This window comes from Lagenorhynchus albirostris, chromosome 19 (assembly GCF_949774975.1).
Source record: "Lagenorhynchus albirostris chromosome 19, mLagAlb1.1, whole genome shotgun sequence".
Lineage (NCBI taxonomy): Eukaryota > Metazoa > Chordata > Mammalia > Artiodactyla > Delphinidae > Lagenorhynchus > Lagenorhynchus albirostris.
This window is the reverse complement of record NC_083113.1, coordinates 56,790,681-56,804,408: the sequence shown is the minus strand read 5'-3', so window position 1 is coordinate 56,804,408 and position 13,728 is coordinate 56,790,681. Positions and strand designations below refer to the sequence as shown.

Genomic DNA, 13,728 nt, shown 5'->3' with positions numbered 1-13,728 from the left:
TCTGCAGGAAGTATTCTTTCCGGGCTCTTCGTGCCCCTCCCCCTGACACCACCAGCACCGCAGGGTCTGGAACAGTGCCTGGCTCAGAGGAGGCGCTCCACGAATATCTGTTGAATGAATGGGGGAGGGGGGAGAGGCTGTATTCCCGGCACTCTACTGACCATCAGTCAGGCTCTCCTGGAGGCAGGAGTTGAGGTTTCTCTTTCCCTCTGTTTAAATGGGCCTGAGCCACGCACTGCTGCCCCACCACCCAGAGGCCTGATGGCCTCACCAACCACCTGGGATGCTGCCATGGTCCGGCCCCGGGCGTAGCTCTTCCCAGCCCATTCCAAGGCTTCGTTCACTTTTCATTGCTACCCCGTATCTTCAACTCTAAACCCGACCTCCTTTTTCTGATTTCAAGGCCTCTAGTTCACTCCAACCTTATTTCCCTTCCTCCTGAATCCTCTCCCACCGACAAATCCCGCCCATCTTCCAAGGTTCCACCTCTGCCAGGCGGTCCAACGGCGGAGGACTTTGGGGTTCAAGACCCACCTCAGCGACCTACTGGCTGTGTGACAGTCAACTAGGTCATCTGACTTCTCTGGGCCTCCATTTACTCATCTCTAAGATGGGAATGATAACGCCTCATAGGGACGCGGTAAGGAGCAAAGGAAATAGGTTGCTCTAGAAACGGTGCAGAAGTTAGCGTGACGTTCAGCCCCCCAAACTCATGCTGACCCCCCCCTGGGCGGACACCAGCTTGCGTTTTCGTCCACACCTGGCCACCCTCCGCACCCCGCTTCGCAGCTGGACTGGGAGCTGCAGCTTCTCATTTCCTCACGTTCCTATCATTGAGGGCCCCAGTCGGCATCTCATCAACTCCCGATGAGTGAGCACATCAACGTGGGAAAACACCACAGTGTGGACGTTGTGCAGAAGACAATCTGAGAGGCCTCACGGGGGGTGCTTTGATGACCTCACGCCCACCACCGCCAAGCTGAAAATCTGTACCCACCCTGCAGAATCCACCTGCATCCTGGAACAATGTGCCCCAACACGTGGGGAGGACACAAGGGCGCCACTCTATGCCAAGCACCTGACTTGCCGGAAGCATTCAAATGCCCCGATTCATTTAATTCTCGTGATGGCCCCTCGAGGCAGGTGATACTTATTTCCACTCCCCAGCTTAAAGAAATGAACTCAGGGAGGCTGAGACGCATCCTCCCTGGCGCTCAGTTAACAAGAGAAAGGGCAGGATTGGAACCCGGCTCTGTGCTGCTCAGCCAGGCTCTTCTCCCAGGCCCGGCCCTTCCGGGAACCGTAGGTCAGATTCGCAGCAGCAGACGTGCGGGTTGCGCTGCCACACACCGCGAACAAGAGGTTTAGCATCCACGGTGCGGGGGTGGCAGGCTTGTCCGTTTAAAACGAGAGGCCCTCCAAAAACAGCTCTAAAGACAAAAGCCCCCAAACCAGACCAAAGCCCCCCAAAGACAGCACTAAGTCCAAAGGGGCCGTTGACATCCAAAGAACCCTGGGCAGAGCGTGAAGGCGTCGGGGCCGGACATCTACTTTATAGACGCAACCACCGTGAGTGAACACGTAACCCAGAACCCCACACGTGTGCACACGCGTGGATGCCTGGGAGGCAGGATCAGAAGCCTCTCAGGCAGACGCGACACCCACTCCTGGACGGGCGGAGACACCCTTCCCTGTTCACAGGTCCTTCCTCCAGCCCCACGCCAGCGGCTACCACTCCAGGTGTCTGATTAAGACAAGCCAGTGTCACCAGCTTTGGTGGAAACTAGGATTTCTGGCTCCGGTGGCCATGACGGTGATGACAACTCAGAGACGTCTGCTTCCCCAGACCCACCGGGGGCAGGTCCTGCTTCGGCCTTTCCAAAGCCAGATAGAAAATTAACTGCGCCCCGTCCGGCTCCTCCCGGGCAGGCAGCGTGAAGGCAGGCGCCTTATAAACAGGGCGCACGCCAGGCCTCCCACCCTCCGCCTGCACAGCTGACTTGCAGAAAAGAAAGACTCTCTTCCCACCGGGAGAAATGTCTGTTTGGGCCACTGTCCCCTGGGTCCCAAAGCCCCATGTCTGGAAATCCATCTCCAGCTGCTATTGAGCAACCAGAGAGCCTCAAAGGAAAGGTGTGAACTTGGGTGGGAAATTCTGGAAAAGCTAAGCTGAGTGGGAACAAGAGGAGAGAGGAACTTCGGATGTGTTTAAACCGGGTAAGTACGGAGACCTCTCGGTGACCTGCATGGCTGGACTAATTACCAATGTTATCAGGCGGATGACAGACGTGCCCCGAACTTCCTCTGTTTGATAGATTCCGCTGCAAACACACTCAAGTTCAGGCCCATGCCTGCTGTTCCCAGCAGTGCCCTATTCTTCCACAGGACCACTCTCGGCCCCCAGCTCCCCCGACCTGCCACATGCCTCCAGGCCAACGCACCCACCAAGCACTAGCGGGGTGACCCCGGAGGGCACCTCCTGCTGGAACACACCACACAGAATCGGTGCAAACTCCTCCCTGGCAGAAGACAAAACAACATCTCTTCCTTCCCTGCTGGGACTTCAGAGAATGACACGAGAACTGCTTACCTTCCTCGCAGCTGCCACTGGGGAGCTCCAGCCCATGGGTCCCTGGCGGGTGAGCCCTTGGCCAGCACACACCAGGGTCCCGCACTCTGTGCAGGCGCCGATTATCAGCTGCCGGCCATCGTCCACTAAGAGGCTGTGGCTCGCTCGCAGGGTGTAGAGAAACAAGGGCAGCCGGGCGACCCGCACGGCCTTCAGCCCGAGACACCGCTTCTTCTCCTGCCGGCAGAAGAAGCACACGAACGTCTCCACTTGGTACTGCCGAGACCAGGGGCTGACGGCGTGCTGGGTGCCGCGGGCCTCGTGCTGCAGCCACTGGCCCAGCAGGTCGTGGTAGCAAAGCACGCAGGTGGCCACCAGGCCGGTGGAGTCGGCAGGCCTGGCGCGCGGGGCGGGCGGATAGACGGTGAGGAAGGGAAAGAAGGGCTCTTTCTCGCCCAAGCGGCTGGAAGGGTTCACGTTGAGCTGGAACTCCTTCCCAGGGCCCAGCTCAGCCCCGCAGATGTAGCAGATGGACGCCGGGCTGCCCTGGGCCGACGCGGGCGGCTCGGAGAGAGCAGGGTCTGAGGCCGAGAAAGCCTGGTGGTACCTGCCCAGGAAGCCCTGCACGGAGGTGATGAGCTCCTCGTTCTGGCAGGCCCGGTACAGGGCCCAGACGTCCTCCAGGACGCTGAAGCACTTGGGGCAGCTGCGGACCTCACAGCGCTTGTTGGGGCCCTGGGCATTGGGGGGGCAGGGCAGGAGGCTGAGGAAGGGGAAATGCATGGAGCCCCTGGTGTTGCCATTGAGCACCCTGGAGGCTACTGCCCGGGCATCCTGGGTACAGTCCTCCCCGCAGAGGTAGCACGCCTCTGGCAGGGCCCCGGCGGGTGGGCCCTCTTCCCTCGGGAGCCTCCTGCCCTTGGAGGCCATGCCGGGGGCGTGGCTGTTCAGGGGCACCACGTAGAGCCTCTGCAGGACGGGCACATCGGCCAGCTCGAAGCTCTGCCACTGCTGCATGAGGGACGAGAAGCAGCAGGGGCACACCAGGGTGCTGCCGCCCTCGCTGATGGGCTGTGCTCCCGGGGGTGGGCTGTGCAGCCACAGGAAGGGGAAGAAAGGGGCCTGGGCCAGCTTCTCCTGCTTCTGCACGTGGATCTGGTGCTGCGAGGCCGGGGACAGCGCCGACCCGCAGATGTAGCAGCAAAGGCCCTCTGGTGGTGCGGCCCGGCTCTCCAGGGGAGCTCGGGGCACGCGGCCGCCACCGTTTTCTGTGTCTCCGGGGCCACGGGGGCCTGAGGAAGGCTCTTCCTGGTGGCCCTCCTCCTCACTGGTGATGTTGACGTCACTGTCCTCAGACACGCAGCAGCCCCCGCGGGTCTCCCCCAGCGGCCTGCTCTCAGGAGTCTTGGCGGCCCTGCCGGAAGGGGCTCCTCTCATGCTCTCTGCAGGGGCCACCTGGACTGCAGGCCCTTGCCAAGGGTCCTGAATGCCCCTCAGGACGCTGGCCCGGGCCTCCGGGACCCAGTGCCTCCCATGGCCCTTCCGCCGGCGCCGGATGCCCGCCTTGGGCTCCCCGTCCACTCGGAGCTTCGAGGGGACCTCCTCCTTTTCCACGTCCCCCGCTGCGGTGGTCTCTGCGCCCTGTCCGGGAGAAGGGCCCGGCGCCAGCCTCCACTCCGGGCAGCGGCCCCCGCGAGGCCCGGGCCCCGGGGCAGCCCAAGCCGCCGGCGCCCCGTGCTGGTGGGGACTGGCGGCGTCGCGCGCGGCAGGGTCGGGCTCGGAGAGGGGGTCGGTGTCCGACAGCTCCGACAGCTCTGAGTCTCGAGGCTCCTCAGCGGCCGCGCGGGGCCCGGGGCCACCGCCGCTGCCACCGTCGTCGTCGTCTTCGTCGCCGGCCGCAGCGCCCAGCGCGTAGGCGACGTTCCACTCGCGGGGGGCCCCGGCACCCCCGCGGCGTCCGCCCGCACCCGCGTCGCACTGGTGGGGCCGCTTGAGCCAGTACATGCGCTTGTCCACGGGCGTGCGGGCGCGCTCGAAGGCGGCCCACTGCTCGCCCAGGAAGCATCGGCACACGGCGCACACCAGCACGCAGCCGTCGGCCGGGGACAGCTCGCGCGCGCCGGGCGCCGGCTCCTGCTGCTGCAGGAACGGGAAGAAGGGCTGCGCCGGGGCCCCCACGCCCGCCGCCGGCTGCTTCACCTGCAGCTTCAGCTCCTTGCCGCGCCCGATGCCGCCGCCGCAGATGAAGCAGGAGAGAGGCGCGCCGCCGCCGCCGCCGCCGCCCGCCGCCCGCTCGCCCACCGCTGCCATGAGCCGCTGCTTGCGGGAGACCGGCGCCGGCCGCCCGCTCATGGCCGCGCCGCGCCGCCCGCCCGGGGCCCCGCGCGCCCCGAGCCGCCCTCACCGCCCACCGCCGCCGCCGCCGCCGCCGCCGGGCCCAACTTGGAGCATGTGTGCGCGCTGCAAAGTTTGGCGGCGGGCGGCCGGCGCGGGCGCGGGCGCTCGGCCGCTCGCAGAGGCGCTCCCCCCGGCCGGCCGAGCCCCCGGCGGCGCCGCGGCGAGCGCGCCCGGAACGCGGCGGCGGCGGCGGCGGCGGCGGCGGCGGCGGCGGCAGCGGCGGCGGCAGCGGCGGGCCCGGGGCGGCTGGAGCGGCAGCCGCATGTGCGAGCTCCGGCGCCTGCCAAAGCGTTGGGTCATTTAATTGGGGAGGAGGGAGGCGGGGCGGCGGGCGGCGCGGAGGGAGGAGGGGAGGAGAAGGGCGGGAGGGCGGGAGCACGGCGGGCGGGGGGGGGGGGAATCCCTCCCTTACGCTTCCTCCCCTCCCTTTCCCTCCCCTCTGCCCGCCCCCCTCCTCGTCCTCCTCCTTCTCAGCCCTGCCTCCCCCTCTCTTCCCCCCCCCCACCCCCGCGTCCCAAACTGCGCACAATAGCTCGCCGGCTCCTCTATCTATTTTGTGTCCGGCCGGGAGCCGCGCTCGATGATTCATTGCCCCAATTAGGGGTGCTCTCCTGCAAGCCCGGCGCGAGCCCTCTGAAGGGTCTCCTCGGGGACCCGCGGAAACCCATCAGCCGCTAGAGCTGGTCTTTAAGTAAAGGTCAAGCAGGACGCGGGAGGAGCCAGGTAAGGACGCGCCTGGCGTCCCCCGGAGACCGAGGAGCCCGGCGAGGAAGGGCAGCTCTCCGGAGGGGCAGCCTCCGCCCCCAAGTAGGGACGCCGCCAAATGAGCTGGGGCGACCCCGGCCCCCTCCCCATTCTAAAGGGCCTTTTACAGCCCTGAAGAACCCTGGTTTGGGGGCACCTCTCAGGGCCCAGGGTTCTAATCTTGGTGACAGAGGGAACAGGAGCTGTCCCCTATCCCCCAGAACACATTAACGAATGCACCATCCTGGCCCTCCCCACCTCCGGCCAGGGGCAGAAAGGGTCCTGTATGTCTGAGCTGTGTGTTCCAGGGCAAATGACTTGACAACTCTGGGCCCTTTCTTCCTCTTCTTAAGCAGGAGCTCTGGCAGGGGATTAACTGTTTCCATGTATTTACTGTACCTATGTATAGATACATGTATTTATTAAACAGAGAGAGAGAGAGAGACCTTAGTACATGCCAGGGGCAGAATCTAAGCACTTTATACACATCTGCTCAGTCGCTCCTCCCAATCACTCTGGGTTAAGTGCCGTGATCGGCCCATTCTACAGATGAGAAAGAAGAGACACTGAGCATTAAGGTAGTCTTCAGGAGTGGCGGAGCTGGGATTCAGGCGCCGGCAGCCGGCTCCAGGGCCCTGTTCTCAACTCCCCGGCTGTGCAGCGTCACTAAGCAAACGTCTGGTCCCCGTCATCCGTCTGCTGATGGAGACTGTCCACGGCAGGAGACACAGCCAGGACCTCTCCATCCTCCCTGCCGCTCTGGCTCCAGCTGGGAGGCCTTGTGCAAATCCAGGCCTCTCTGGGCCTCACATTTCCCATCTGCAAAATGCCCACCCCTTCCAGCTTCAAAAATCTATGAGTCTCTGATTTCTGAGCAGTGAACAGTCGTCCCAACCTGCCAGCTGGACCCCAGAGTCAGCCCGGCGACAAAGGTGCCAGGTGAGCCCCTCTGCCCTCTGGGGCACTGATGTGTAAGTAAAACTAGGCTTCCTCTTGGCACGGAGGAGGGCCATGCATTATAAATAAATGGAACAAGAGAAAAGGGCCACCTCTTTGGAATCCCTGGTGGATATTCCAGGGATCGCAGTCCAGGGGTCAACAGGAAAGTCACCATCATCATCATGGCCAGAAATGCAGGACTGCGGGTCCTCACGCTGGCCAGAGAAAAGGCTGTGTCAGCAAAACTGTCCCGAAGGAATGTTGGGGGCAGGGCGAAGGGGCTTCCCCGCTTCTGGCATTTTTTTTTTTTTTTTTTTAATACCTGCTGAGAGAAGGGGGACTGATTAGGAAGACTTTAAAGGGTGAGGCCTGTTTAATTGTGTCCTAGCACATCTCTCAAGCTCCACGCAGACCGAGAGCTTGCTGGGAAAACAATCCCTGGCTCAGGAAAGGCAGGTCCTCTATGGAGTTGCACGTGGGTCGCCTAAGGCTTGGCACATGCCGCTCCTTGTTTCAAATGCTTTTCCAGGCTGTCTTTGTGAAGCCAGCTCCTCTCCTCTTTAAGGTCTTGGCTGCAGTATCTTCTCCCAGAGGACTCCATGCTTTGTTCATCTAAAGCTGCTTCCCCTGGCATTCTCGGTCTCAGCTCATTGGCATGGGAGTTTGCCATTGATTTTATTGTTCTCTTGTCTATTCTGTCTGGTTTCCCCAGGAGCCTGGTTGCTCCCTCCTGTGGGAAGCAGGTCTGTCTTGCTCACTGTGTAGATTCCAGGGCCTGGCTCACTGCCTGGGTGCCACACACCTGGGTTCCAATCCTGTCCCATCCCTCTCGAGCTGTGTGAGCCTTGGGCAAACCTGTTAGCTCCCTGAGCCTCAGTTTTCTGCTCTGTGCAGTGGGATCGTAATCCTCACCCAACTTTTTTGCGAGAATCACAGGGGCCTGGCACGTTGTAGGTGACTCTGTACGTGTGTGTGTTGATCCTTCCTGGCTCTGTCCAGTGGCTGACGAGGTTCTGCTACTGCCTGTCTGCACTCCGAGGTGAGGGGGGCGCTGTGGTGAGGTCACACACACGGTCTGAGGGAGGAGGGCCACAGGGGTCAACAGGACCAAGAGGGAGGTGGATTTTGGCTAAGCTGGAATCATCCAGAGAGTGTCCTGAGTATGTGCCACATGTGTGAAAGTTCGTGTATACATGTGTTGGTGTGTGCAGATGTTGTGTGCATGTGTATGCGTGTGTACAGGCACACAGGCCTGCCTTCACATGAGTGTGCATGCGTTAGTGTGTGCATTCCTGTGCGTGTGAATGCATGTGTTCACGCGTGTGCCTGTGTGTGTGTATAAGCAGGCCGGGAGTGGGAGGAGAGAGACATCCACTCCATGTTTCTGTTTCGTTCACTGACCCGGTGACTCAGGAAAGCCCCTGGGCACAGGTCTCGGGAGCCGGGGAGCAGGTGAGCACAGATCAGAGGAGGAGAAAGGCAGGTGATGACGGCTGGTCATTTGTGGACGGGTGACCGGGCTGGGGACACAGGCGCAGCCCGACACACCACAAGGACATCACAGCTCTGCCGTTTACGAGCTGCGTGCCCTTGGCCCGCTGCTTAATCTCTCTGAGCCTCGGCTGCCCCATCTACAAAACAAGGATAACGAAACGATGCACCCCACGGGGCTGGGAGAAAGGTGAAGTGAGACGGTCCAGGCAGAGCACACCCTCCGGACGCAGACCCATGTGCTTGTGCACATGGGTCGATGGTGAAACATACACAGTCCCTGGTGAATTTCTGCGGCGAGCCAGAGAGGTAGATTCTGTTACGTCCTCAGTTTCCAGGTGAGGAGACAGAGAAAGGAAGTAGAGGCCCAAGGTCACGCAGCAGGTAGAGCTGGGGCTGGAGCCCAGGCGGTGTGTCTCTGTCACTCCCTGGCTTTGTTGTCCCTTAGCTTTGCCCCGAGCCCCGCGATGCCAGCCTGTCCTCACACATGTCCCCACTTTCACACCTAAAGCGACTGAGACACAAAACAGGCTGTGTCTGTACCAGAGACACGGGGCAATCTCAAGGTTCATGCGTATCAACTTCATATCAGAGCCACGGCCTCCAGACCCCAGCAGAGCCAGCTCCTGGCTTCCCTCTGAGCCCCGCAGCCCTCCCTGCAGCTGGGGAGAGGGTGCCAGGCTCCCCCTAGACCACACGGATTGCCATCCAGCCCTCTCCATCCTCATTCCTAGGACTCAAGCGCGATGGACTTGAAGAGCAGCGACAGATGCTCCCAGGCGGCCCCGGCACTGGGAATGGGGAGAAAACGCCCACCTCGGGTCTATAGGAGACCAGGAGGCCGTGAGCCTGGAATATCCGGGCACCTCTCAAATTTGCGGCTTCCTGTAGGGTCGTCTTGGCCCAGGAACTGCGGGAATCTGCCCTCGCCCTGCGGGGGAGAGCAAAGCTTCCAGGCTCCGAGCACTCATCACACGTTGGATTATGTGTCTGTCTCTGGGTGACTTCCCTCGCTGTGTCCCACAGCGTTACAAGGCCGGGGACATAGCTGGGGCCCAATCCATGCTGAAACATGGGATACCAGACTCTATCCAAAACCTCACAGTGCCTTCCAAGTTCCAGGATCTCCTGCCAGCTTCCAGTCTTTCATTCTTTTGAGTGCCAGCAATCCAGACTAAAGCCTTCCATGTGCCCCCAGCTCCCCGCACCAACCCTGCGGTACCTCACCGGTACCCTTCTCCGTTTCCTCCTCTCTCTACACTGCGAAAGGTCCTCTGGCTCCTCTCCCAGGACCCATTCACCTTCGGAGGCTGGTCCATCGTTCCTCTTTCAGAGGCTACGTGTGCTGTGTGTTGGCCTCTGGTTCACTGGGGACCAGAAAAACAAAATTTATCATCTGACTGTCGTATTTTTTTTTCTTTCCATTTTTTTTTTTCCCGTAAGAATGAAGCAAGCACTTCTCCTCTGTGCTCAGAAAGAGCTTCGAACATGGCAGGCCACAGGCAAAAGCATATCCTCCTCCTCAGAGGGAAGGAATGCAACCGTTAACAATAAAAAAAAAAAAAAAATCCCTGGGATTTATGGAGGCCTTGGGCTTAGGAGCTGCCTCACATCCGTTAGCTTGTAATGACACAGAGATCCAGGGGGGGGCGAAGCAGGATTCACCAGCTCCATCTAAGAGACGGAGAAGCTGAGGCTGCAGAGCGCGGTTCTGGGGGACCAGGAGAAGCTCCCAGCTGCCGAGGCTGGTGAGATATCCTTGCCTTTGTATGTGGAAACTGGGCTGATTTGTTCACTGTAAACATTAAAAATATACGGAGTGTTCGGTGACCCTGGCTTCGCATCCCTTCTGCTTTCAGATGCAGGAGTGTCAGAGGGTGGAAGTAGGAGGCCCACTTCCCATCTCTGGGGTCTGAGACGGCCAATGCAGAAGCATTTTGTAAGCTGCAAAGGGCTTTGTTTAAAAAAAATCACTGCTTGCATGACACAATTAAGGATCGGAGCACAGGGTACAGAGTCTAAGAGCAGATTTCAGGTGCCCCTGAAATCTTGCCTTGCTCCCGTGAACCTGAAAAAGAATCCGGAGGCAAACAGCCCAGGTTCCCCCTCCGGCGACACCCTCGGCCCCGCCTCCTCCATCTCGAAACCTGAGGCCACTGCCGTGAACTTCAGGGCCTCGTAAAACTCCTTTGATAAATGATCACCAGGGTGGACCTGCCACTGGGGATGATGGGACAAACACGCCACATAAATCTTGAGTGTACTCAGAGACTCCCCGGCTGCTGGTTTCTCAACAGACCCCTGATTCGCAGCGCAAAATCCACAGTAATCATTCATGTGGTTAGCTCCTCGCCTTCCAAGCTGGGGAGGTTTTGGAGAAGGTAGGAAATAGGTGGGTGGGGGAGGGGTGGGGGAAAAAGTAGACAGTAGCAACCCCATATTGTCTTAAGAGTCCCCAGCATGCAACGGGCGCTCAGCATGGCCCAGTTCATGTCCTCCAGTGTGCACTGACAGCAGCTCAGGTATACTGTGTGCTGACGAACTGCCAGGCGCTATGTCCAGCATTTACATCATCACCTAGTTTAGATCTCACGACAGCCCGAAAAACAGGCGTTATTGTTGACTCGATTGTACCGACGGGGACCCTGAGGCTCTGAACGGTGAACACACGTCCCCGAGGTCCCAGAGCTCAGCTGGTAGGGCTGGATGCAAACCCAGGCAGTCTGGCCCAAGAGCCTTGCTCTAATCCACGCTGCTAACTGTGTGCCCAGCTCCTGGCCTGCCGGGCCAGCCTCCCCTGATTCTTGTCCTTGGCTGGGTCCGGCCAGGGAGGCTAAGGGTAGGGTTTGCCAGACGCCTTCAAGCCCTGCCTGTGGCTCCACCAGCGGCCACAGCCCAGCCCAGCTTCCCCTGACCCTCAGCAGCCCAGGCTCTCAGGCCCCGGAATACTCGGTGGGCTGCGGCCGGGTCCTCAGCGCTGGCTAATGGCGGGGCGGGGGTGGTGCGGCAGCCACAGATCCCTTCCAGCTGTTCCTCTGAGTCACTGAAGGATGTTCCAAAGCCCACGGCCAGCCCGCCTGCCCTGGTCTTTCATTTCTGCGGTTGGTTGGTACTGGACTCCTTGATGGGGATGCAAAGCAGGACTGAAGCGTGTGTCCAACCCTCAACCAGGGTGCAGTGATTTTTAAAAGCTCTCATGAGGGGACTTCCCTGGTGGTCCAGTGGTTAAGAATCCACCTTCCAATGCAGGGGACGCAGGTTTGATCCCTGGTTGCGGAACTAAGATTCCAACATGCCGTGGGGCAACTAAGCCCGTGCACCACAACTAGGGAGCCCGCGTGCCGCAACTACTGAGCCTGCACACTCTGGTGCCCGCGCCACGAGAGAGCCTGCAGGCCGCAGCAAGTATACCACGTGCCACAACTAAGACCCAATGCAGCCAAATAAATATTTAAAAAAAAAAAAGACTCTAAGACCTATTTCTAAAATAAATAAATAAAAACCCTCGTTAGGTTTTTACATATAGAAAAGTGTGTCCATGTACATATAGAACCGTGGGCATCATGATATGGGTCCAGCTTGCAGAATTTTCACAGACTGAGCACAGCTGTGTCATCAACACCCAGAAGTAAGGCACGTCCAGCCTCCCGGCAGCTGCCCTCGCGTCCTAGTCTAGGCCCTACACCCCTATCAAGGGTAACGACTCACAGCCAGCATGCCAGGCATCCCGGCTTCTAAGGCCGAACTGTTTGGGGTGGTTTTTTTAGCAGCATTATTGAGATATAATTCACATACCACACCATCCACCAATTCAACGGTGGATGGTTCAATGGCTTTCCGTCTACTTAGAGCTGTGCCACCATGACCAGAATCAATTTTAGAACATTTTCGCTGCCCCCAAAAGAAACCCCATGTCCACGAGCTGTCACCTCTAAATCCCTCCAGCCCCTGCACGACCACTCATCCACCTTCCGTCTCTCTGGATTTACCCATCCTGGAGAATTCATGTAAATGGCATCACCCAACACGTGGTCCTTTGTGACTGGCGGCTTTCCCCGAGCACGTTGTTTTCAGTGTTCAGCCACGTTGTAGCCTGTGTCAGTTGTCAGTACAGACCGTCCTTGTCTTTTATATAAACAGAAGTGTATCATATGTAGTCTCTGAGTCTGGTTTGTGGCTCTATGTTGTGTCTGTGAAATTCTCCCGTTTTTGCACCTAGAGGCGCCTGATTCTTTTCCATCGCTATGTAGTATTCCACGGATTCGTTTACCATAATTTATCCATTCCACTGTTGACTGGCTTTGGGGTAGTTCCCATTTTAGGCTAACGGGGACACTGTTTCTCCGAACATTTTCGTCCATGTCTTTTGTGGAAAACACGTGAGGCCGTTTCTGTTGGAGCTGCTGCTAGGGGGTAGGTATATGTTAGATGCCAGTATATACCTAGGATATTCGAAACCACGTTCGCGGTGGCTTGTGGAATTCCCAGGGTTCCCCAGTTCCTGAGCCCGCCTCTGAGCTGCCCACCTATCAGCCTGACCCCGTGGGCCATCTTCCCGCAGGACACCCGCCCCCTGTCTGCCCCAGAAGCCCCCATGCAGCCCACACGGGCCGCAGAGGAAAAGGGCTCGGTGGCTGACATCTTCGCTGGGTTATGGGAGCACGCATGGTTTCTCCACTCTGGCTCTGAAACTGTGTTCCTTTCATAGGCCAGAAATACTTAGGCATGGCTCGCTCTAAAAGGGGAAACACATTTTAAAATTCCAATCTGCCCAGGTCTTAGAATGATTTAGAACATTCCAGCTGTCCAGAGGACAGCACTCACCAGGAACAGTGACTTACAGTCCCCAGTTCCCACTCTGGGTCCCAGCTCCACTCCCTCCTGGGTTCAAAGTGTATTTCTTGAGCTCCTGCCCACCCAGAGGGCTGGGTCAGACGCTGCGCAGGGTCCAAGCAGACAGGCAGCGGGCTGGCTCACCGGGAGGAACATGGGTTTCAGGAGGAGGCGGTCCCAGACCCTCAGCTAGCCAGGCTCTGTTCTAAATCTGTGTACATCCTCTCACTTAATCCTTCCCACGGCCCCATGAGATAGAGGCACAGGTAGTATTTCCACTTTATAGATGAGGACACTGGTGCTGAGAGAGGCTATGCGACTTGCCCAAGGTCACACAGCTTCTAAGTGACAGAGCTGGAATTCGAACCATTCGGCACTACGCTGCCTCTGGCTTTCACGTCTGGACGGAGATCCCAGCCCTGCCACTTATTCTCTGCACGGCCTTGGGCGAGCGGCTGAACTTCTGAGCCATGTTCCCTTAGTCCTTATGAATGCGGAGAATAACCACCCCTGTCGCCCCTCGGTGCCTCGGGGAGATCAAAACACCCCTGAATGTAGAAGTGCTGAGAACTCAGCAGGCGATGCACGGGGGGTCCATCTCTGCACCCCCTCCCCGTAGCTCCCCAAAATGGTTCCCGCCTCCAAGAAGTGTATATTTTTGGAGAGTTGAGGCTGTGGGCCCTGTCCAGCCCACCCCATTTATTTAACAGGTGGAGGGGACGTCCCTGGCGGTCCAGGGGTTAAGCCTCCATACT

General features: G+C 59.2%; 1 protein-coding gene and 1 long non-coding RNA gene across 4 annotated transcripts in view; one reads left to right on the top strand and one right to left on the bottom strand.

Annotated features, from left to right (window-relative positions):
- Positions 1 to 4,725, bottom strand: part of GSE1 (Gse1 coiled-coil protein) — a 416,808-nt gene extending 412,083 nt beyond the window's left edge. For 2 of the 3 annotated variants that reach the window (XM_060132503.1, XM_060132505.1), the window contains exon 1: positions 2,591 to 4,723. In XM_060132503.1, coding sequence (XP_059988486.1) covers positions 2,591 to 4,573 — 1,983 coding nt within the window. In that variant the 5' untranslated portion in view covers positions 4,574 to 4,723. Of the gene's footprint in view, positions 1 to 2,590 lie in introns of all 3 variants that reach the window. The other variant, XM_060132504.1, reaches the window with a different exon arrangement.
- A 798-nt stretch (positions 4,726 to 5,523) lies between these two features.
- LOC132509496 (uncharacterized) lies at positions 5,524 to 9,954 on the top strand. The gene is made up of 3 exons (XR_009537036.1): positions 5,524 to 5,689; positions 6,260 to 6,649; positions 8,875 to 9,954. It is a non-coding gene; the product is annotated as an uncharacterized LOC132509496 (long non-coding RNA).
- The last annotated feature ends 3,774 nt before the right edge of the window (positions 9,955 to 13,728 follow it).